At 42.2% G+C, this 26,029-nt stretch overlaps 1 protein-coding gene across 3 annotated transcripts in view; it reads right to left on the bottom strand.

Moving 5' to 3' along the window:
- The window catches only part of sobpa (sine oculis binding protein homolog (Drosophila) a), a 270,327-nt gene that overhangs the window by 202,312 nt on the left and 41,986 nt on the right, over positions 1 to 26,029 (bottom strand). For all 3 annotated transcript variants that reach the window (XM_067984981.1, XM_067984980.1, XM_067984984.1), the window contains exon 2: positions 2,944 to 3,082. In XM_067984981.1, the coding sequence (XP_067841082.1) occupies positions 2,944 to 3,082 (139 nt within the window). The remainder of the gene's footprint in view (positions 1 to 2,943; positions 3,083 to 26,029) is intronic.

Here is a 26,029-nt window from a genome sequence, read left to right as displayed (position 1 = left end):
TTTTTAAACTCCAGAGAGTATAGGCCCATTCTACTCAATCTCTCCTCATAGGACAACCCTCTCATCCCAGGAATCAATCTGGTGAACTTTTGGTGTATCGCCTCTAAGGCAAGTATATCCTTCCTTCGGTAAGGAGACCTAAACTGTACACAGTACTCCAGGTGTGGTCTCACCATAGCCCTGTACAATTGCAGCAAGACTTCCTTACTCTTGTACTCCAACCCCCTTTCAAGAAAGGCCAACACATCATTTGCCGTCCTAATTGCTTGCTGTACCTGCACGTGAACTTTCTATGTTTCGCGTACAAGGATACCCAAATCCCTCTGAACACCAACATTCAATAATTTCTCACCATTTAAAAAATATTCCATTTTTCTGTTTTTCCTAACAAAATGAATAACCTCACATTTCCCCACATTATACTCCATCTGTCACCTCCTTGCCCACTCAATTAGCCTGTCCATATTACTTTGCAGACTCTTTGCATCCTCCTCACAGCTTACTTTCCCACCTAGCTTTGTATCATCAGCAAACTTGGATACATTACACTTGCCCTTCATCTATTTTATTGATATATATTGTAAACAGCTGAGGCCCAAGCACTGATCCTTGCGGCACCCCACTAGTTACAATCTGCCAACCCGAAAATGACCCGTTTATTCCTACTCTCTGTTTTCTGTCCATTAACCAATCCTCTATCCATGCTAATATATTACCCCCAATCCCATGAGCCCTAATCTTGTGTAACAACCTCTTGTATGGCACTTTATCGAATGCCTTTTGAAAATAACAAAGTGTGACATCTGGCAAAGCACCTTATCGGTTTTGTAATTGCAAAACATCATGATCATGCCTGCTCCAAAAAATTGTCTATGCTATTAATTTACATAAAAGCCTCACAAAAATTAAAAGGTGAAAATCATACTGCAATAGCTCTCACTGCTGCAGATTCCTGCTGCGGCACCAACTTCCTCAGACAGGTAATGTGGTTAAGAAAAACCACGCAGTTTAAATGCTAGGAACGCTGTACTAAGAATAAATCCTTCTGAAAACTCCCCAATATAATGACTCAGTCCTTTTAAACGAAGTCATACACATGAAAGTAAGATGAATATGTTAATCTCTGAAATAATCATTGGAAATATAAATAAAACCACTAATTCAATATGCGTTATAACATAATAGCTGCAAATTAGCTGCATATTATCTGTAATAATTAACAATAGTAACATTTGGAATAATAAAAACCATGCAGTGAGCAGATGGAACCACACTTCCTACTGATTCTTTACTCACGGTCACAGTACAACAGGTTTCTGAGACATGTTGGCAGAAGACATGATTTTTTTTTAGGAAAAGGAGAAGCCCATTAAGCCCCAACCCACTGGCCCATTTGTCGCAGATCAGCTCATCTACTCACACTCTCAATGTATCATTCAATTCTTATTCAGCAGATGGAAATCTAATTGTCTTTTGAACCCACTTCTATTGCCCACTTCATTGGTCTTTCCTGGTAACATATCACAACTTTTATTACCCTTTGGATGAAATCAAGCAAGCAGGGAACGTACACAGGGACATAGTACAGCAGGGTAGTCCCAGAAGCAACCTGTATCCATAACTACCAGATACCAACTAGAACAGCAAAACTGGAGTTTCAAGTAGTGATGTGTTACTTTAAACTGGTGAAAGCCAATTTCAATATAGCAACATAGGAACAGGAGTAGGCCATTCAGCCCCTCATGCCTGTTCCACCATTCAATTAGATCATGGTTCTTTAAATATACTGAAAGCCAGTTTTCGAGGAGGATAGTTTGAGCATGGGTGAAGATTTGATCAAACACATTTTATAAGAAGACATTTGTTTTATAGAACACATGACTTGTATATAGTGACCCATGGTAAAAAAAAATTATAATAGGAAAACATCTCTTCACATTTGCCAGCTTTCTTGTGAAAACTACATCACTATTGTTTGGTAAATATATTAAAACAAATAAAAACACATTTTGTATTCTGCAGTGCTGGTTCACGGACCAAAAGGAGGAAGAAAATACTTGTCGACTAAAATTACCGTGTTTTCATCAACACAATTAAAATGAGGACTGAATGAAGATTAGAACTAACATTTGAGTTAAAGGGACAAGACTAAAACTAAAATTAAAAGCATTTCTAGGAGTAAAATAACACTGGTATTTAGAACAGATGTTGAAAATTGGAACAGACGTACGTGTTTTAGTTGTCACAAAGCACCTGTTTATTATTACTCAAAGGCTTTGAAGCTATGCTGTGGGATACTAGCTTCCAAACACTTAATGCAGCTATCTAAAATTCCTCTCTGGTATTCGAGCAGAGGCATCAATCCATTTATTTTAAGCTGGCTATTATTTCTGCTAAAATAGCAGAGCGGGTAATTTCAGACAAAAGCTTTAAGGATTCATTGATATCCCATAGCGTAACTGCAAACCCGACATTTCATGTAACCTTGTGAGAAGTGGATGAATTCTGACTTCTTTTGACACACACAACTTAAATCGTTCCTAAAGAGGCTGAAATTAAAATATGGAAAGCAAAAAATAATAGATTTTTAAGTAACTTTTTTTTTCGAAGACTAGAACTAATGAGTAAAGTTGGGAAACAAAGGACTTGACTATAACGAGGAGTAAGCTTATCTGAGGATTATAAATAAAATACTAAAAACTCCAGGTCTAGTGTTGTACTAAAACTACAATTAAAGTGAAAATGAACTCCAGGACAAAAACAAGGCCGTACATCGAGTGCAACCGTCTATTCCCCGGCAGACAATAAAATATGAGTGAACTTCGTAGGAAGATTGCGTTGCTTCAAAGAGGCAGCTCTGGAAAGTTTCTATCTACAGTCAACCAACACATGCGACATAAAATGAACAGAGAACGCACAACGCAAGACAGAGGCTTTCTTTACCTTTCAACACAGAAACGTGTTGGCGGCCCTCAACATCCACAGGGTAGTTCTTAATCTCAATGTCTTCCCCTTCTTTTAATTCCACTTTATCATAGCCATACCAGCCAAGGAGTTCATTCATGGTGTTTTCTGCAAAATTCTGACAGAAAGGAATTAAATGTTGGTGTATGCAATCAATAATCATTCGGGTAGATGGGTGCATTAACATAACCTCTCTCTGGCAGCAGTTCACAAGATACTTTTACCCATCTTCCCGCCTACTGCGCTGATGGCAAGTCATGTCCCACAAGTTTAATGAGGTTGAACCTCAAACTGACCGTCTCAGACATTTAATGAAAGGATTTTGGTGCACAATCACTCTACTGTGTTCGAAACATTGTCAGTGCCTTTTCAGCAAGGTCGTCGGGTCAGGTCCAGCACAGTCACTACCAGTCAGTCAATGTGGGCATTTTTCCAGGTACCAGTCACTTCTCATTGTATATAAATCACGTTTTTTTTTCTTGCTTGATGGACTTCATTTGATAAATGGGATAATTTAATTCAATTAGTTTTGCGCTTTTTATAATGACTGGGCTATTGCAGCAGTATTTTTTAGTCAACTTGAAATGCAAGGTTTATTTTCGTACATTTTAAAAAAAATGCAAGTTATAAAATAATTCAAATTTCAGTGTCCCACAGCAACAAGGCTATCGGTTTTATGTATCCACACTGGTAATGGAATGGCTGCCCACAAGGCAGGCAAGACTGCAGTGGATTGAAGGACTTCAGGAATTTTATTTTGATAAAACCTCTTGTTGGTGTCATGGTGTAATTGAGGACTTACTGGCTGGAAAAATAAAAAGTGACTTTAATAAATATAAAACACTATTAGCACTGCTAGCATGGATCAAATGTATTTGTTTCACCTCCTTCAAAGTGGACTAGCCTCACTTTTCAAAGCCACTGAACATTTATTTAAAAATGAAAATACTTAGCAATGCAGTCTACATAGTCTCACACTACATAACTTGGTTTGCAACACACTACAAAGTAGATCTAAAAAGGATTATATTACTTTCTGAAAATATAACAGAAAGGAATAAGAAAGAATTGCATTTATATAGCACCTTATCACATCCTCAGGAATCCCAAAAGCTCTTCATAATCAATAAATTACTTTTGAAGTATAGCCACTGTTGATATGTAGCAAATATGGCAGCCAATTTGCACACAGCAAGGACCCATAAACAACGAGTCAGGCAAATGACCAGTTGACTTGTTTTTGGAGGTATTGGCTGAAGGAGACATTGCTGGCCAGGACACTGCGCAAACTTCCCACACTTCTTCCAATAATGCCACAGATCTTTTACATCCACCAAAACATCTCTCCAACATACGGCACCCCCATGAATGCAGCACTCCCTTCGAAGTGCACTGGAGTGTCAGCCTAAATTATGTGCTCAAGTCCTGACATATTATAGAGTTCCGTGACCATCAAAACTATTTCATTTCCCTCAAAGCAGTTTGCCTATCTTCCTTGTTACATTATATTATACTTCTCGATGCAACAAGAGAGGCAGGCCCAAAATAAATCATTTAGTTGCATTTAAAAAATATGTAAAATCATTTGTAGATCTGTAGCTATCTATTTAAAAATCTTGGGTCGAGTGTCTGTTTGTCATATGTGCAAAGTGCTAAATCCTGACTGGAGTCTGAGAACTTTGAGCCAATCATTCTTGTCCATCACCAGACCCCAGTCCCACCCCGAAACCCCCACCCCCTTACAGTGTTCCTTCACCACACACATCCTCACTCCCAGTCCCACCCCCCACCCCCCACAGTGATCCTTCACCACACACATCCTCACTCCCAGTCCCACCCCCCACCCCCCACAGTGATCCTTCACCACACACATCCTCACTCCCAGTCCCACCCCCCACAGTGATCCTTCACCACACACATCCTCACTCGCAGTCCCATCTCAACACCCCCACCCCCCACAGTGATCCTTCACCACACACATCCTCACTCCCAGTCCCACCCCCCACAGTGATCCTTCACCACACACATCCTCACTCCCAGTCCCACCCCCCACAGTGATCCTTCACCACACACATCCTCACTCCCAGTCCCACCCCCCACAGTGATCCTTCACCACACACATCCTCACTCGCAGTCCCATCTCAACACCCCCACCCCCCACAGTGCTCCTTCACCTCACACATCCTCACTCCCAGTCCCATCTCAACACCCCCACCCCCCACAGTGTTCCTTCACCACACACATCCTCACTCCCAGTCCCATCCCAACATACCCCACCCCCCCACAGTGATCCTTCACCACACACATCCTCACTCCCAGTCCCACCCCCCACAGTGATCCTTCACCACACACATCCTCACTCCCAGTCCCACCCCCCACAGTGTTCCTTCACCACACACATCCTCACTCCCAGTCCCATCCCAACACCCCCACCCCCCACAGTGTTCCTTCACCACACACATCCTCACTCCCAGTCCCATCCCAACACCCCCACCCCCCACAGTGATCCTTCACCACACACATCCTCACTCCCAGTCCCATCCCAACACCCCCACCCCCCACAGTGTTCCTTCACCACACACATCCTCACTCCCAGTCCCATCCCAACATACCCCACCCCCCACAGTGATCCTTCACCACACACATCCTCACTCCCAGTCCCATCCCAACATACCCCACCCCCCACAGTGATCCTTCACCACACACATCCTCACTCCCAGTCCCATCCCAACATACCCCACCCCCCACAGTGATCCTTCACCACACACATCCTCACTCCCAGTCCCATCCCAACATACCCCACCCCCCACAGTGATCCTTCACCACACACATCCTCACTCCCAGTCCCATCCCAACATACCCCACCCCCCCACAGTGTTCCTTCACCACACACATCCTTACTCCCAGTCCCCCGGGTTCTCCCAGGCCAATTCCAGAAGAATCACTAGTATTTTGTATAAGTACAGACAAATATGTCGACAAAATACCGTGTGTGTGTGTGTGTGTGTGTGTGTGTGTGTGTGTGTGTGTGTGTGTGTACAGTCACTGTGTAAAGTACTTTGAGCTGATTAAATATGGTACGGCACTACATAAAAGCAGTGTTAATTTTTTTTTGAAGGTGCACATTTTCAGATACATTACAAAGCTGAATCCTCTTCCAGTTTGTGTACACGGGGTTGAAATGCTACAGCCAAACACAGCAGCTTGTTCCCAGTGTCTCTATAGAGTTCTGGCACAGCAACATGAAAACAAGGAAGAAATCTATCTAAATTAACCTTTTAATATTCATTTGCCTGTATGTAAACAGTACAACGAGACACTATGCCATGTGCACTTGTACTTATACCAACAGGCATAGAAGCACTTCAGTTCACTCAGCACCAGCTAATAGAAATTTTTTTTTTTTGATATTTCATTTAACCCTATGCATTTTGAAAAATAAACCAGATTAATATCTTGTACAGCACCACAAGTAGAATTACAATGTATTGCAAATGTGTTTTCCAGCAATAAAACAACTTGCTTATTCTGCAATATCCCATATTTGCTGCAACAGATTACTTTTCCAGTGCAAGAGGAGGGAGCGAAAACTGAATTAACATAATGCCATCTCGAGTTTATTTAGAGGAACTTTGCATTGCTCTTACGATAATCTACACCTCCATGGCAGCATATCTTTCAAATATTTATATTTCAAAATACATAGCCATATGCTTTCCTACCCGGGGAGACAATTATCCAATAAATGTTTGGATTCCTCTCCCTCCCACCCCACATACATGCTTCCTTCGTTCTTGATCACGAGGAGGAACTCACCTCAGGATTTTAGCTGCGCCATTGCAAGGCCATTTTTAAAAAAAAAGTGTTGACAACAGATGCAAAACTTCACCTGAATGCAGCGTAAATATTGGGCTTGAAGTCAGGCAGTGCGATGTTAGGGACGACACATTAGTGGCTTGGTATGAAATACCTATGTCCATTATTTTAATGAAGCTGTTCAGAAAAATAACTGGCAGAGGGATTTCATACAAATTCATGAATGCCTTTGTTATGGATATCACACCAAGTGATATCAGCACTGTACAAAATTGCAAAGTCGCCTTCGTGAGTGGAATCAACATGGTGTTTAACATCTTCCTGTGCAATATTCTTAAGCCTTCTGATTTTAGCATTAAAAATATTAATTATCCCCCAAAAGATGAATTTTCAAATTAAGACCAGACCTGATAAAATTCAGAAATGTCATGGTCGACATAGTATAAACCTAATGTGACAAATTTAATTACTTTCCTTCTAGTACAGTGAGTACTTCATGTATTCTCCATAACAACGAGCAGCATCAGGATACAGCTCGACTTCAGCTGCCTGCGTCACACGAAGACAACTCAACTATATTCCACAGGGATAAAGCATCAAGGACACAGCTAACGATGCCCGTCAATTCTTTTTAGCATTATGTTTGTGAAGGCAGTTTTGAATGTTCATTACAAGTATTTTTTTTATTCCTTCCAAAATTGTTTTGATGTTTTCTGGTGGTAAACATTCGGTTTCATTGTTGACTCATTTGTTTTCCCCAGCTGATTTCACAAGTTTTTTTTTGGTCTGGCTTCAGGAAATAAAAAAATATAACTTGATAATTAAAAGGTTTAAATATTCTACTTACACAATATGTGATGCATAGAATTGCCTTCTGTTGCCAGAGGGCAATATAAAAGTAGGACAAGGTGAGATTTTCTTGATTATTGGTGAAAATTCATCAAGAATCCAAATAACTTCAGTACTTAAATGCTTCTACATTGTGAGAAACTGAAGTGAAATTGTGTTTTTCTTTTTGATGTCCAGTTTATGTCTTAAAAATTTCCAGAGAGCCCACTCAAAAACTTTTTGCTCCAATGCCTGATACAGAATAGTAAAAGAAGGACTTCCATTTATATCGCACCTTTCATGACTTCAGGATGTCCCAAAGCGCTTTACAGCCAACTAAGTACTTCTGAAGTGTAGTCGCTGCTGTAATGCAGGAATCGCAGCAGCCAATTTGCACACAACAAAGTCCGACAAACAGCAATGAGATAATGACCAGATAATCTGTTTTAGTGATGTTGTCTTAGGGAAAAATATTGAGCCAGGACACCAGGGAGAACTCCCTTGCTCTTCTTCGAATAGTGCCATGGATCTTTTATATCCATCCGAGAGGGCAGAGGGGGCCACAGTTTAATGTCTCATTTGCACCTCCATTAGTGCAGTGCTCCCTCAGTACGGCAGTGAAGTGTCAGTCTAGTGTAGACAAGCATCCAGAGTGCTTAGAGGAAGTTGTCATTGTGGTGCTTATGACCTCATCCATTGACGTTTCATCAGAGGACGTTGCTGTGAAGTCCGTGTACATGTTGGTTATTAGAATGAAACCTTGGTGGGCAGGTTTGTTTGATTCTATTTTATTGAAGGGGTGTGTACAAGTTATTTTTTGTGGGTCAGCTGTGTAGGACCCCAGGATCATAAGAAATTTGTAAAGGACATTCGGCCCATCTTCAGTCATCCATTCAAAACAATCCTACACTCCCCCCTCCCACCTCCTCCACTGTCCCACTGCTGTATCTAATCATTTGTTGAATGATTTTGCCTGAACCACTCTGTTCGGAAGTCCATTCTATGTGTTGATCACTCTCCATGAAGAACCTCCTGATATTAGTCGTCAAGTTACCTTTTACTAGTTGATCCTGTGTCCCTAGTTGAGGTTTCTTTCCATAATACCAACACTCCTGAATACTTGGGGACAGTTATGGCAATGGATTGTAGTTGCAACTAGTTATTGATATAACAACACTAGTCTGGCAAAGTGTCTACTTCCAAAACAGTAAACTAACCAGCATTTTCTATTTTTATTTTGTACTTCCTGCATTAGCAATGTTTTTGTAAATTCTCACCAATGGTTAGAGTAGGTGCACAGCTGCACGATTTATTTTGAAGTCAACAAGAAGGTAAGTTTGGTTGAGTTATCTCTTGTGTGTGGCTAAAAAAAAATCCATATTTCATATACGTGTAATAACAAATCTATATCCTCAACCGTTCTGGGCAAACCTAATGTCTTTATACATTATACCCACAGATCAAAGTAATACAAAACGCCCAGCCTTCTTGTGCTTACCATGCTGTATATAGTACAGTGCAATCCACTTTCTCCACTTAAGATCATTTCTACACCTCAACCTCCATCACCAATGAACAAATCCATTTAGAACATAGAAACATAGAAAATAAGAGCAAGAGTAGGCCATTCGGCCCTTCAGGCCTGCTCTGCCATTCAAAATGATCATGGCTGATCGTCTAACTCAGTACCCTGTTCCCGCTTTTTCCCCATATCCCTTGATCCCTTTAGCATTAAGAAATATATCTATCTCCTTCTTGAATACATCTAATGACTTGGCCTCCGCTGCCTTCAGTGGTAGAGAATTCCACAGGTTCCCCATCCTCTGAGTGAAGAAACTTCTCATCTCAGTTCTAAATAGCATACCCCGTATCCTGAGACTGTGACCCCTGGTAGAACATGCAATGTAATCCATAATGTATAGAGTTAAAAACAGAAAATGCTAGAGAAGCTCAGCAAGTCAAGCAGCATCTGTGGAGAAAGAAACAGAGTTAATGTCTCAGGTCGAAGACCGTTCATCAAAACTGGAAGGTGTTAAAAGAGTTAAAGTTTTTAAACAAGTACAGAGCCAGGGAAAGTGGGGGGGAGGGAGGGAGGGGAGGGGAGGAAAGAACAAAAAGGTAAAGTCTGTGATAGGGTAGAGGGCACTAGTGATTATATGACAAAAAGGAAGATGGTGCAAGGCAAGGAAGGTGGTAATGGGACAGGTTAAGAAACAAAAGATTAATCAGGAGTAGCTGTAAATGGCAACAGCAGAACCATTACCAGCACTAGCTGACCAAAAAAATGGGAGCAGTGGTTATGATCTGAAGTTATTGAAATCAATGTTGAGTCCGGAAGGTTGTAATGTGCCTAAACGAGGTGCTGTTTCTCGAGCTTCATTGGAACAGTGTAAGAGGACGAGGACAGAGAGGTCAGAGTAGGAGGGGGGGGGAAGGGGAATTAAAATGGCAAGCGACCGGCAGGTCAGGGTCACGCTGGCAGACTGAGCAGAGGGGTTCAGCAAAGCGATCACCTGATCTGCGGTCAGCTAGTGCTGGTAATGATTCTGATGTGGAGATGCCGGTGATGGACTGGGGTTGACAATTGTAAACAATTTTACAACACCAAGTTATAGTCCAGCAATTTTATTTTAAATTCACAAGCTTTCGGAGGCTTCCTCCTTCGTCAGGTGAACGATGTGAAAATGAAATCCTCGAAATGAAATCGCATTTATAATTCGCAGAACAATGCTTGGTGATTACAGACAGTTTTTTCAACTGCCCGTTGCCAAGGCAATCAGTGTGCAGACAGACAGGTGTTACCTGCCAGGTCTCAGAATATACAAATCACCAAAAAAAACAACAAACAAAAAAAAACAGAGATAGAGAGGTAGAAACATAGAAAAGACAGCAACTGACCCGTTATATTAAAAACAGATAACAATGATTCTGCTGCTGCCATTTACATCTACTCCTGATCAGTCTTTTGTTTCTTAACCTGTCCCATTACCACCCTCCTTGCCTTGCACCATCATCCCTTTTGTCATTTAATTACTCGTGCCCTCTACCCTATCACAGACCTTCCCATTTGTTCTTCCCTCCTCTCCCCTCCCTCCCCCTACTTTCCCTGGCTCCGTACTTGCTCAAAAACGAACTCTTTTAACATCTTTCAGTTCTGACGAAAGGTCTTCGATCTGAAACGTTAACTCTGTTTCTTTCTCCACAGATGCTGCCTGACATTCTGAGTTCCTCCAACATTTTCTGTTTATATTTCAGATTTCTAGCATCCGCAGTATTTTGCTTTTGATTTGATGTATAGAGTTACATTACTCAGGATCAATTTTCTACCTTTCTTCTCATTTCACAAACCTCCTGTCAAGGTTCAGTGTACATAAAGATCACAGAGGATGATGTTGCTGAGGCAGGTGTTGTATACACTTTGCCGTACAGTACAGAATTTATAATGCCTTAGGCCATGCGGAGTGCAGAAAATCAGAACCACGTGTACTTTTGCTGTGTGTAATTAATGTTGACATCTCTCAAGATCCAATCTCCCTGCCCCCTCCATAGGATAATGTTTGTTCTCCTGTAATTCAAAAAATTAATCTTAAGCGAGCCTTGAAAGTAAACAGATGACTGAGACCAGTAAATCAATGATCAGCCACCAACCACTAATCTCTATAACAACAATCCTATAGCAAATAATACAATATACACACCAGTATCAATTCATTTTTGTCAGAGCTTTCAGAACAGCAGCAGTTGGATATATGGGAGAGTGTCTTGTCATCAAATGTACTCATTTAAAGGGCTTCTATTTAATAAAGTCTGAATGAAAACTCAAAAAGAATCCTACAACCACTACAGCACTTACTAGAGCAGAAATTTGAGTCCATCATTTTGCACCAACATAGCGGCCCCTCAGTGCAATACCACTGTTGTACCATGACTTCTCACAGCAAACACGAGGGATAATGTTAATTTCAGCAGGGGGTGGAAAACAGGCAACAGCAGATTGGCCGCCAGCGATACACCCCACCTGAGTGTCCTTCCCACTGACTTCAAGGCCCTTGCCATCCATGACCTTATTGTGGATGATTGCCCTGACATCATGGTGTCAATATTTTGTCTGATTATTCTTCTGTTAAACGCCTTGGGACATTTTTGTATATTAAAGGCGCAATATAAGTGCAAGTTGTTGTTGGTGTCAAAAGTGGTATTTCCTGTGCTAATGACAGCCCATCAACTCATAATCTGAAAGACATCCTTTGATCGTCTCCCCACAGTCAATGGTAGACAGAATGACAGAACAGATGAAGTGCGCTGTTAACCTCAAAGTAAAGATAAGTCAATAACTACTGCGAAAGAGTGCTGATCATGTTGGTCACTCATCTCTGCTCTATACTGGGAGCGAGCTTTCTTCAATTAGAAGAATCATTGCAAAAGCAGGCAGAAAATTCAGCCACAGTTGTCACTGTCAGCAACTTTGGTGTTCTACAAAGCTTGTATCGGAACTTAGGAACAGGAGTAGGCCATTCAGCCCCTCAAGCCTGTTCCGCCATTCAATTAGATCATGGCTGATCTGTATCTTAACTCCATCTACCCACCTTGCTTCCATAACCTTTATTACCCTTGCCTATCAAAAATCTTTCAATCTCAGTATCTGTGCAGTGACTGAAGGTTAGTGTAGCCCTGTTTTAAATGCTTTGGGTTCAAAAAACCTATGTTACAACAGTTTCTAAATAATACAAACAGCTAAATATTGGAAAAAAAATGTAACAGGTCAATAGAATATGTAAAATAATTCAGTTAGTATCAGATGAAATAACTCCGAATCCCAAGGGCTTGTGAATTATGTAGTCCAGCGCCAGAAATGGATTGTTCTGAACATTACTCAAATCTAAACGGTTATATTTGCAACACTTCTGGCACAATGGGACTGATTAAGACGTATTACAGTATTTAAAACAGCTAATTGAAGAAAAGAAAGCAAATTAAACTCACAGCTTTTCTTATTTTGAAGGGGCCACAATAGTAGTTTGAGGTATTTATGCAACGTGGTCATTTGTTGCATGTCAACAGAGAATTACTAACCAATTGGGGAATAAACTATGAGTCGTCTCAACATATAAATGGGACAAGTGGGACCTGTGAACAGTGTATGTTGCATTTGTTTTCTCTTCTCTATTAGCAGGTTTAACAACAAGGTGTGGCCAAAGCCAACAGGAACAAGGACAGATGCCTCCTGATTGTGATCCTAAACACGTAGATTGAATTTGATTACTTCTGAATATGGCACTATTTCCGACTCCGGGATGAGTCACGCAATACATACATGTGTGCATTCAATGACGGCAACCCATGAAACTACTCTCCCTCATGCCAGTGTCTTAACCCCAATATAATTATTTAAGAGTTGCTACGATATCAGTTTCTTAATTAAACTTTTAATTGTTTCACAATGCACGCACCAACCAGCCTACGCCTCGCTCATAGTGAGCTCACTGACTTCAACGTGAGAGAATTGCTATACTTATTTAATCACATGCATTAGCTATCACGGTGTCTCCACAGAATGAAGCCATTACGTGGTAGCAATCTTTGAAAGGAATGCAATTCAATGGTGCCTGATCAGGTCATTATCATGCCAGAACGCACTTCACACAAAAAATTCTTTTCGGAATGAAGTGACTGTTACCTTTAACTCACAGTCAGTCCATATGCAATACAACCAATGTACCGAACAAATACTTAAGATGTTAGGAAAATTGAAACACTAGTGTACCAGGAATGGATAATGTACTCACAATTTAGACTCTTGATTGATGCACCCAGTGTAACTTAAGTGAATTCGTTTTCAGTAAAGTGATATTTGTCATATATCCTCTGTTTTAAAAAAAACCCTAACAAACAATAAAATGTTTTATATAATGCTGCAGCTTATGTCACAGCTTTAAGATATAATGTTGTACACCACATATATATTTGTCCTTGTTAATACTGTACAAATATAGGACAGAAACCCATCGCCCAACAAAAAAAAACAGAACTTCTAGCACAATTTTATAGACTGTCAATTATTACTCATAAAATACAGAAACATAAGACAATGATATTGTAAATCAAACATTTTCTCTGGTATGGTTTACAATATAACTCCTGCAGGTAAACATATTGATGATGATGATCTGCTACTTTAACCATTCATCCAATAACAGTAAAGTACTAGTACAGTGAAATAAGGAAACAGAATGATCCGTGCACAGCAAGAACAAAAGTACAGCCTACACGCCAACCATCAACGTCCCAACCCAGGTCATCAATGTTTCACTAGAAAAAAGTCAGCCTCTTCCACTGGGATTGGAAATTTTCAGTATTAACTACTCAGCTCATTTGGAAAGTGAGACTGGAGGCTGTCAGAACCAGATTATTTAGAGGGCGGGACTGGAATCAGGCATTATCTTCTTCAAATTGTTTGTACAACAAACGAGAAGTGGACAATGTAAAATGAGCTGTTGGTTTCGGACAGTCACAATTATAAGTGTGTTTAGTGTTTCTCTGCAAAGAGAAAACTTTTAAAATGCAACTTTCAAAAACGTATTATTTTCCTGAAAGGAACTTTCTGGGGCATGTCCATTTTTTGTTGTATGTGAAGGTTTGCTTTCTTAAAGACTGGTTGTAACTGTTTCTGATATAACCTGGATATATCTAGGATTTCCCTGCCGTGAATGCATTAATTGGCCTTATTTGAGTATTTCCGTCAAAATTGTATTTAGTCAAAATTGCTAGGATTTGGACATAAAATAGGAAGTGGGGTTGAAGTGATGATGCAGTTTCCTATCCAGTTCTCATTGGAAACTCAGAAGTGTCAATTTCATTGTATTCAGAATCCTATTGGGCTGTGTCTGAATATAGAGACATATTGTTGAACGTACAGACTCTCAAAAGCCAACCTTCACGTACTCTAGCTATTGCGGCGTTCTTCATTCTTCCATCTGGCAGTGAGCGTTTACAGGTCTTCAGACATCCAGGTGTCCCACAACTTCCTGACAGGATCTTTGGAGAAACATGTTAACCTCTTGGAAAAGAGCTTGGTTCAGCCTTCAGGTATCCAGCTAGTGAGCTGGCATAGATCACGGTAGATTTGGAAGAGGACGTCCCTTCACTCCATTCGATTTCATCCTTCCAAAATACTGGCCCCATCTTGTCATTACAGCATCTAGCCGTTTTTTTAACTAAATCCAGTGTCCTGTTCTCATCCACCCTTTCTGGCAACCTGCTCCAGCTGTTGAAAACCTGTGCCCTCGTGTTCTCCTGGCCTTGGCTTATCTGAAAGTACTGTTCCACGTTTACATTCTCTGTCCCATCAAGTATCTTGCATACTTTTAAATGGTTCCCTCTTGGAAGACTCTTTTGAAGCCTGAAGATCCCTATTCTATATAATCATTCTTCATAGCTCATCCCTCTAACACTGGGATTTGGCATGATCACTCTCTTCTGCACCATCTCCATGGCCTGGCTGTCCTCCTTATATACTCCAGATGCGGCCTGACCAAAGCACTGTACACTTCAGTATGATTTCTGAAGATTTCAATCTTGTGCTACATTTTGGGCTTTTGCCTTGTGCACATTGCAAAACGGTGGTTTCCATACGCAGATGAAGTCTCTTATGAATTAAAACCTGTGTCTTCATATGTACCACGAATGCAAGAGTGAGCCCACCAACAACTTGCATTTATGTAGCGCCTTTAACGCAGCGAAACGTCCCAAGGCGCTACATAAATTAACAGCTCATGGTCTCTTTCTACTTCCTCCATAGTAAGTTCTATCCGATTCCTCGAGTTCATTTGCCCCTTATCCTTACTTTTAATGTATGCAGCACCTTGCACTTGTCCCTGATGATTCCAAGCTTGTCAAGCTTATTTATACAAAAAAGTCCAATGCTGAGAGATGTCTGGGATTAAATACTTCTCCTTTGTGCTGATGCCAGACATTCTCAACCCAGTCAGTTAACAGCTATTCAGTCATTCAATCTTTTGCACTGTATTTTTTCCAAGGTAGAGTCTTTGTTTCAAAATAAATTACACATTATCACCGCTGATCATAAATGACAGCACCAGGGTAAAATTGATCGTTTCATGGACCCTCGATGATCTGTTTCCCGGTTTGTCAAAGCTCATTAGAACTAGAAGCATGCATGGAATGCTCCAGAAATTGGCACCGACCACGTTCCTTTGCACAAAGCTGTCCACCTTTCTCCAGGCAGATGACAGTTCTTGGCCTAATGCTGTATAGATGCATATACTTGCACCATTCCTCTTCATAAATTTAAGGCAACCAGTTTGGGCGGCCCATAAAATCTGTAAAGTTCATTTCTGTGACATGCTGTGTGTCTTGCAGTCAGATTTTTACAGTGCCAATCAACACTCCTACTGCTCTCGGTAACATTGTCCGGTCCAGCACATCATTTTCCAATTTGGGACACATCACCTTTGGAGCACATCGAGGCTTCTTCTCTCTCTCTCTCTGCCGGCCCTGCACACTAGCCTAATTCAGGCTGAACTTGTGTGCTGTTGCTCTTTTGTTCCCCTTTCCCTCAACTTCATCATCTTCATCTTTAACTTCGTCATCTTCACTCTAAATGGAGTATTCTTCGACAGGACATTTCATGACACACTCGCTCATGTGTGAGCAAGAAATGACCTCACTCATTCATGTGTGAACATGAAATGGCTCCGCTTGCTCATGCAAAAATACTTAACTGGTCTGCTTGTGTGCACACAGCTTTATTTAAAAACTAGTGGATTCCCTGTGACATTACTTAAAGGTAGTCTGAGGTCTGGAGCACAGCCTGTGATATTTGGCTGCTAAACTGACCTGTCCCTTTAAGGCCATTGCTCAGGTACCCCATGTAGGAATCCAGGTAACTGTAACTCTCTGTAAATTCCTACGGTCAATTAGAGGTCAGTAAATTGCTTGTAAATCTCAGACTCCAGCTCACAAGAATTCTGGATGGAAGGCCTGACTCCCTTATTCTTTAAAAGATTGTTTTGCATCTGTAACAAAGTACGATGGATGCGTTCTAGATGCAAAACTTATTTACGTATAACAATAGATTACAGCAACCGAAATTCCAAACCAGAACTTTTTCCGTCTGCTTTTCTGCTGTTGAAATGATTGGCGTGCTACTTTCAAAACCAGGTCAGACTGCCTTTGTCAGACACACATGACAAATTGCCACTTGAGTGAGGTACTGGATGACTGTTGTTGCCTGTGGAGTCAGCACCTTCATGGTTCCTACAAAGTAGAGTGTCTTCAAATCACTGCATTGGTGTCAGATCAGTACCATACTGGTATAAAGGGTCATGGTTGGCAGAGTTGTCATTTTTAGCCTAGTCCAAAACTGGACACAAAGTAGGATGGAGGACATGGGGGCAGGTTCATGGATAGAGTTCTGATATTTATCTTTCACTGTTGTTGAAAATTATTTGAAAACAGTGGCAAACTTGCAGCAAATGCCTGCGTACACAATACACAGAAGTGGAAAACAGATTTGTACTTTTTCTTTAAACTGAGGCTTTTAGTGTCCAAGTTAAATTTTAGAAAATTCTGGACCGCCCATTTGAAAACAAGTCAGTTTGATCCAGTCCTGAATAGGTGGCAACCTCAAACAGCTGGATTCACTGAAGTATAAGCATGGACTGAGGCAATTCTGTTTGGAGCGGTTGCTAGGATCAATGCTTCAATTGAGACGTGTGTGTCATAACCAACATGCCTTGTTGAATTAAGATCATACATAGGATTGCTTTCAGTCCGCTGTCTTGTTTCGTTGGGTGAAAACAGTCAATTTTTAATGGAAACAATATCTGAAAGTCTGAACATAAATGGTAAATACCTTGAAAAAAAATGTCCGTATCACTGAAGATTTCGAACGTTACTGGAGTGCCAATCCCCCAGTGGTTCAGAAATTTATCCACTGATCAGCAAGCCATACAGATTAGAGCGGTCCCATGTTCGACACCTCCACCCACCACCACCCCCCACAACCCCCAACTTTGAGCTGAATTAGCAGATCTCAATCTGCACACACATATAGGGTTGCTAACTTTAGTTGGGTGTATTCCTGGAGGTTTCATCACATGACCTCCCGCCTCAAACCACCCTGTCCCCCATGCTCCAGGTGCACTGCCTTCCCACGCCAATTGGAACAGGAACAGATTCTTTGTTACCCAACTGGATTAATCTTGACTGTTAGTGAAACAACCAGTTTTCACCATCTCCAATATCTTTAGAACTATTAAACGAAAGCGTTCAAAGAAAATGAAAAAAAAAATTGTTTCATGCCCCTATGATTTCTCCTGTGTCCTGGAGATTAATCTTCAATTCTGGAGACTCCAGGACAATCCTGGATGGGTGGCAACCCTATGTGGTCATCAGGTGAGAACAGGCTGGGATGCAGCCCCTGGTCGAACTGAGTGCCAACACTAACTCTTTAGGCCTAATGGCCATTTGGATGATGTACTGGAGGGCAATCAGCCCACATGGAACCACACCTCAGCATGGAATCAACGTCTTCAGGAATGAAAGGGGAAGAGAGAAAGCTGCAGAGAGAAATGGCCCCAGATTTCCTGAGAGTACCAGTAATCTGGAAAAGAACACTGTCAGTGATTAGACATGCTGAATCTGGCATCAATACTTCTCACAGTTACTGACAAAAAAAGACCGACAACCCAAGCATCCTGCAGAGAGGGGGAAAGGACCAAGTGTTTGGAGTGAATCCACAAAATGATTAGACCTGTCTATGTTCAGAATAGGAAGCACAATCCACTCTACATTTCTCAAGTTATTGAGGTGAAATTAGAAACCAATATAATATAACAAAGTCATCTTTAATTTCACCAACGTGATCCTCCTGAATAATGGAAATGAAGCAATAGTTCATAAGATATTTGTTACCCTTGCAAAAGACCTACTACATCTATACAAACTTTAGGGTTCACATATTACTGTACTGTGTGCATAGACTTAAAAAAAGGAAAGATTATTAAAGGAGTGATGCCTTATTATGAACATATGAATTAAGAGCAGGAGTAGGACATTCGGCCCCTCAAGCCTGCTCTGCCATTTGATAAGATCATGGCTGATCTGATTGTGACCTCAACCTTATGTTTCAATAAGATCACCTCTCATTCTTCTAAACTCCAGTGTATACAGGCCCAACTTGTCCAACCTTTCCTCATAAGATAACCCCCTCATCCTGGGAATCAGTCGAGTGAACCTTCTCTGAACTGCCAATTATGTCCTTTCTTAAATAAGGAGACCGAAACTGCACAAGGTATTCTAGATGTGGTCTCACCAATGCCCTGTACAACTGTAGCAAAACATCTCTACTTTTATATCCCATTCCCCTTGCAATAAATGACAACATTCCATTTGCCTTCCTAATCACTTGCTGTACCTGCATACTAACTTCTTGTGATTCATGTACTAGGACACCCAGATCCCTCTGTACCTCAGAGTTCTGCAATCTCTCTCCATTTAAATATACTGCTTTTCTATTCCTCCTGCCAGCACTATTCCCCTATTCGTCCTCCAGCACTCAACTTACAGGACATAAAACACAGAAACTGAAGGGAGTAAATCTTGACCGTGCAACAGTGTAAAATGGATGATAGCGAGTTGGCAGCCCGTTTTACATCTCTCCCATTGACTTCAATGGAAATAAAAATCGGGACAGGTGTAAAACGGGCTGCCGACACGCTATCATCCATTTTACACTGTCACACAAAGTCAAGATCGACCCCAAGGAGATTCTATCCCTAGTAGACAGTATTATGAAACTAATACTATTAAGTCAGGAATGGCCAAAGCAGTGCCTCCCCCACAAGATCAGTGAGTAAATGAATCAACGTGGGTTACCACTGAGAGATAAAGACCAGAAGGTGCCAAGTTCGATTTCTCGTCTGGGCTGCGTTAACCAAGATAAGGCTCAATAAGGCTTCATTCACTTCAAACGTAGTGACCTTGCATTTGCCGTGAATCATATCTGTGGATCGTTGCCCTCTTTTCTTCCGCACACTGCATTTCGTTTACACTCTGCTGCACCCAAAGTGCCGCCAGTGTAATCTGAATCATTTTAAAGCTGGTGTGCTCGCAAACATAAAAATCCTTTGCTGTTATCTGAGTGGAAAATAAAAGTCCATCTATATTTCGAATAGAAAATTGATCTTTTTCTTTCCACAGAAGCAATCTGCCACTTTCCAAATAATTAGCTTGTGATTTAATGATTGACATCATCATTCAGCTAGGTCAGGAACTGCTCACCCTGCTCCCTCCCCGTATAAAACTGTTGCACAAAAAAACATTCTTTTATTTGTCTTCTGTGCTTCTTTCTTCCACCCACTCTTCCTGCCCCCGCACATGACAATAATGTCAAAAAAAATTAGAATGGCTTGTTCATGTCACCAATTTATTTTAAAAAGTCCATCCCATAGCTGTTGGATTTCTCTTTTCTTCACCTCCAAACTACAATGGGAGGCCGAACAATGGAGTGTGAATAGCAATCAAAAGGTTACTAATGTTCCACTTGCAAAAGGGAGGCAGAACTTCCTTTATGCTGTGGCATTAAGTCCCATTTTGCATCCTTGAGTAAAATACAGAAGGCAATGCCATGAGCCCATGCCAGAACACCACTGTAACCTGTTGCAAATAAAAGGCTCCAAGTCACCTAGTTTGTTTCTTCTGCTGGAGGATTTAAGATCGTGGATGTTTATAGAGCAGGATCTTTAGCAACTATAAATGCCATCTTAAGCAGAGATCTGCCCCAATGGCTCATCAGATATTGCACCATACAGTCCAGAAAGATCCCAGGTTTAATCCCTGATCTGTGCTGAGCTAACTGGTCTCAATGGGGCAGCAACAACTGTCTCTGGGCTGGACAGAGAGGTAGGGGAAAAATCCCGATCACTGATGAGTGACCTCTTCTGGAAAGAGTATGCTTGTAACACTCAGGGGATAGCAGGGTCCAGCTCAGTTGTTATGCCTCCTATTGGTGAATTGCATGTTGATATTTAAGGCCTGATTTTAACCCAATGGGGATGAGAACGGGGAAGGTGGATGGCGACATAGCGGTAGAGTTCTTACCGCTGTGTTCCCAAAGTACTCCCACTCACCGCCATTTTAACCACGCACCTTTTGGAGGCCTCCCCTACCCCGGGCTTCCCTCCCCCTCCCTTGACTGCAAGGCCCTCCCGATCCCCCCTCTTAACCATTCCTGATTTGCCGGAGCCCAACCCTTTGGGTCCATGGGGGCGGCAGCTTGCGCTTCCCGCCAAGTCTGGGTAGGACACGGAGTTAAAATCTCCCAGGCCTCTCACTGCGGAGAGTTGGAAATTTCCCATCCACCTCGGCCCCCCTCCACACGACTCCTGACCGGGAGGTAAAACTGGGGTGTTACCGTCTCAGCTCACACACTTGAATTTGGTCATTTAAATGAGGATGATAATAGAGGGGCTACCATTAGCTGTGGAGCCATTCCTTTAGGAAAGGAAGGGTGTTGAGTGGCACTATCACCGTGCTAAATGGGATAGATTCAGAACAGATCTAGCAGCTCAAAACTGGGCATCCATGAGGCACTGTGGGCAATCAGCAGCAGCAGAATTGTATTCCAGCACAATCTGTAACCTCATGGCCCGGCATATTCCTCACTCTACCATTACCAACAAGTCAGGGGATCAACCCGGGTTCAATGACTGTAGAAGAGCATGCCAGGAAGCAGCACCAGGCAGACCTAAAAATGAGGTGCCAACCTGGTGAAGCGACAACTCAGGACTACATGCATGCTAAACAGCAGAAGCAACATGCTATAGACAGAGCTAAGCGATTCCACAACCAACGGATCAGATCAAAGCTCTGCAGTCCTGCCACATCCAGTAGTGAATGGTGGTGGACAATTAAACAACTAACGGGAGGAGAAGGCTCTGTAAACATCCCCATCCTCAACGATGGCGGAGTCCAGCATGTGAGTGGAAAAGACAAGGCTGAAGTGTTTGCAACCATCTTCAGCCAGAAGTGCCGAGTGGATGATCCATCTCGGCCGCCTCCCGATATCCCCACCACCATAGAAGCCAGACTTCAGCCAATTCAATTCACTCCACGTGATATCAAGAAATGGCTGAGTGCACTGGATACAGCAAAGTCTATGGGCCCCGACAACAGCCCGGCTGTAGTGCTGAAGACTTGTGCACCAGAACTAGCTACGCCTCTAGCCAAACTGTTCCAGTACAGCTACAACACTGGCATCTACCCGACAATGTGGAAAATTGCCCAGGTACGTCGTGTCCACAAAAGCAGGACAAATCCAATCCGGCCAATTACCGCCCCATCAGTCTACTCTCAATCAGCAAAGTGATGGAAGGTGTCGTCGACAGTGCTATCAAGCAGCACTTACTCACCAATAACCTGCTCACCGATGCTCAGTTTGGGTTCCACCAGTACCACTCGGCTCCAGACCTCATTACAGCCTTGGTCCAAACATGGACAAAAGAGCTGAATTCCAGAGGTGAGGTGAGAGTGAATGCCCTTGACATCAAGGCAGCATTTGACCGAGTGTAGCACCAAGGAGCCCTGGTAAAATTGAAGTCAATGTGAATCAGGGGGCTAACTCTCCAGTGGCTTGAGTCATACCTAGCACAAAAGGAAGATGGTAGTGGTTGTTGGAGGCCAATCATCTCAGCCCCAGGACATTGCTGCAGGAGTTCCTCAAGGCAGTGTCCTAGGCCCAACCATCTTCAGCTGCTTCATCAATGACCTTCCCTCCATCATAAGATCAGAAATGGGGATGTTCGCTGATGATTGCATAGTGTTCAGTTCCATTCGCAACCCCTCAAATAATGAGGCAGTCTGAGCCCGCATGCAGCAAGACCTGGACAACATCCAGGCTTGGGCTCATAAGTGGCAAGTAACATTCGCGCCAAACAAGTGCCAGACAATGACCATCTCCAACAAGAGAGAGTCTAACCACATCCCCCTGACATTCAACAGCATTACCATCACCGAATCCTCCACCATTAACATCCTGGGGGTCACCACTGACCAGAAACTTAACTGGACCAGCCATATAAATACTGTGGCTACAAGAGCAGGTCAGAGGCTGGGTATTCTGCGGCGAGTGACTCATCTCCTGACTCCCCAAAGCCTTTCCACCATCTACAAGGCACAAGTCAGGAGTGTGATGGAATACTCTCCACCTGCCTGGATGAGTGCAGCTCCAACAACACTCAAGAAGCTCGACACCATCCAGGACAAAGCAGCCCGCTTGATTGACATCTCATCCACCACCCTAAACATTCACTCCCTTCACCACCGGCGCACTGTGGCTGCAGTGTCTACCATCCACAGGATGCACTGCAGCAACTCACCAAGGCTTCTTCGACAGCACCTCCCAAACCCGCGACCTCTACCACCTAGAAGGACAAGAGCAGCAGGCACATGGGAACAAGACCATCTGCACGTTCCCCTCCAAGTCACACACCATCCCAACTTGGAAATATATCGCCGTTCCTTCATCATCGCTGGGTCAAAATCCTGGAACTCCCTTCCTAACAGCACTGTGGGAGAACCGTCACCACACGGACTGCAGCGGTTCAAGAAGGCGGCTCACCACCACCTTCTCAAGGGCAATTAAGGATTGCCAATAAATGCCGGCCTCGCCAGCGACGCCCACATCCCATGAATGAATTAAAAAAAATAGAGCAATCCGACTCGGGAAGGGGAATCTTAGACAGGAGCTTTGATTTATGGGAGAAAAAACAAATCACAATTACATTACATAGATAAGCTGTTAGGATCTGCTACCAACATGTTTACAGTGAATGAACGTGCTTCTCCATCGCATCCTCCACTGCTATTGTTATCTAGTTTCTTGTGGCAAATACCATACAAGGCAATGTAGGTGCTTTAAAGCAGTGCACAAAATAATAAAGGCACCAAATGCCGGACAGACACTGAAGCCTGCAGTGTGATGCAGGGCTTTTATGCCAAGTACAGTTCTCTCATTATAAAAAATTCTAATGCAAATGGAGCCTGGATTGATCCAAGCACCATTCTCATTCATTCCCATCATACACTGATCCTTTAGTTCTCCAGTTGGCTTAATGGATAAACACAGTGCATGACCAAGAAGATACTAGGTTCAATCCTTGGTCTGTGCTGATCTCACCGGGGCAGCATTTGGGGTACTACAACTGAGTTCCTCTTACTGAAATCTCTTAGTCCAGTACACGCACACACAGACCCATAATTTTACATATTATATACATATACACACACACACACACACACATAATATATATACACATACACGCGCAGACACACAATATACATATATACACACATGCATACACATACACGCGCACACAGACATGTACACACACACACATACACACAGACCACAGAGAATAGCAAGATAATAGCTGGGGTTGTTCTTCTGAGAGCAGAGACAGTTAAGAGGAGATTTGATAGAGGTGTTCAAAATCTTGAACGGTTTTGATAGAGTAAATCAGGAGAAACTGTTTCCAGTGGCAGAAGGGTCAGTAGCCAGAGGACACAGATTTAAGGTGATTGGCAAAAGAACCAGAGGCGACATGAGGAAACATTTTTTTTTTTTCGCAGCGAGTTGTTATGATCTGGAATGCGCTGCCTGAAAGGGTGGTGGAAGCAAATTCAATAATAACTTTCAGAAGGGAATTGGATAAATACTTGAAGGGAAAAAATTTACACGGCTATGGCGAAAGAGCAGGGGAATGGGACTAATTGGATAGCTCAGGCACAAGCACGATGGGCCGAATGGCCCCCTTCTGTGCTATACCATACTATGATACTGTGATACTATGCTGTGTTTCTTTTTCAAAAAATTGGTAGCTCCCCTCCTTCTCCATACGCCACTGGTAAGAAACAGATTTCTCTCACTAACCCAGAAACTCGTCCCTGGAACATTCTTTTTGTATGGTTCCCAGAAACAATGTTATAGAGGGGGCCGGCTGCTCTGTATAAAATAACAAGTAACAGATACTCAGGAGAGAGTTCAAGGCTGTAATACAATCTCAGGTTTCAAATGACATTAATAAACTGTGAGAGATGTCATCCGAGCCCCTCGATTATGTTACAGGGATGTAACTTCCTCCTAGCTATCTATTATTCCATATGTAAACTGCTGTGCTACAGGATTACCTCACAAACATTTTAAGAAACCGTATACATTGTTTCTGTAGATATTTGTGCTGTACTGTGTGTTGTCTTGTACCATCACGTAATATTAGAGGGTAGTGGTCACGGTACGTATGATAGTGTGATATACTGTTACACTCTTGAGTTACAGCCTAGAATGTAATTGGTTGGAAAGCATTTACATACCAAGAGAATAAAGCAGCACTTTCTTTAGTGAAGTTCACTCATTACAAGAACATCTGTTGTAAGAACAGCACTTAACAAAACATTTCTCTCCCTCCATTAAATCTGGTTTCTGTTTTTGTTTATTGATGAGTTACTTTTTCCTCCCATCCCTTTCCCTTGTTCTTCTCAGCCCCCATCCCAATACTCAGTGGAAAGCTCTTCCTCCGACCTTGTCAAATACTGCTTGGACACACAATGGAGCAGTGTAGGTGACTCCTGTCACTCCTCCTCCTCCTCCTCCTCCTCCTCCTCCTCCTGTGAAAAGCACCTGACCTCCAATCGGTGCTTTCCCATGACTTGTGTGATTGAGGTTGTGGATTCACCATGTTGGGTGAACCAAGGCTGTACGAACATTCAGAGTGGCACAGCACGTAACCCATTAAGCCCCTCAATAAAATCTGATTTATCACAAGATAAAACACGTTTATGTACAGTAATAACTCCTTAAGCTCCACCAGTACATGAGTACTATTACACAGCAGATGCCTTGTTATCAACCTGGTGGCAAAATATTTATGAGGTTTTAACACTTTATGTGTACTGAGGAATGCATTATTAGCACTATTGTTACAGTTTGCACCTCCATTCATCTTGCGCTCCATGGCAGTACTTTCTGAGAGCCGTCTATTCACACCCCCATTCATCATCTTTCTAATAAACAATTCTACATTCTGGATCTAATCCCCTTTAGGAGCTCCTCATAGTAAAGTACAGCACATTAATTTTAACAAAATACTGTTGAAATGTTTGAACACACCATTCTTCAATATAAATGTGCCTCATGCTAATAATAATTAGTGTGTCATTTTAAACACCCAATAGCTGTAAAATAACTGGAGCCCATTATAAGAACATTTCTTTATTAAGTAGTGAAGGATGTTACGCCTACATACTTCTAAAGTTATTGTGCACTTACATATACCCCCCGCTCTTCCAATCGCACATAACCTATAGAACCACGGAGGTTTACAGCACAGAAGGAGGCCATTCA

Source organism: Heptranchias perlo, chromosome 5, assembly GCF_035084215.1.
Source record: "Heptranchias perlo isolate sHepPer1 chromosome 5, sHepPer1.hap1, whole genome shotgun sequence".
NCBI lineage: Eukaryota > Metazoa > Chordata > Chondrichthyes > Hexanchiformes > Hexanchidae > Heptranchias > Heptranchias perlo.
The sequence above is the reverse complement of the archived record's forward strand: the minus strand, read 5'-3'. Positions and strand labels throughout refer to the sequence as shown.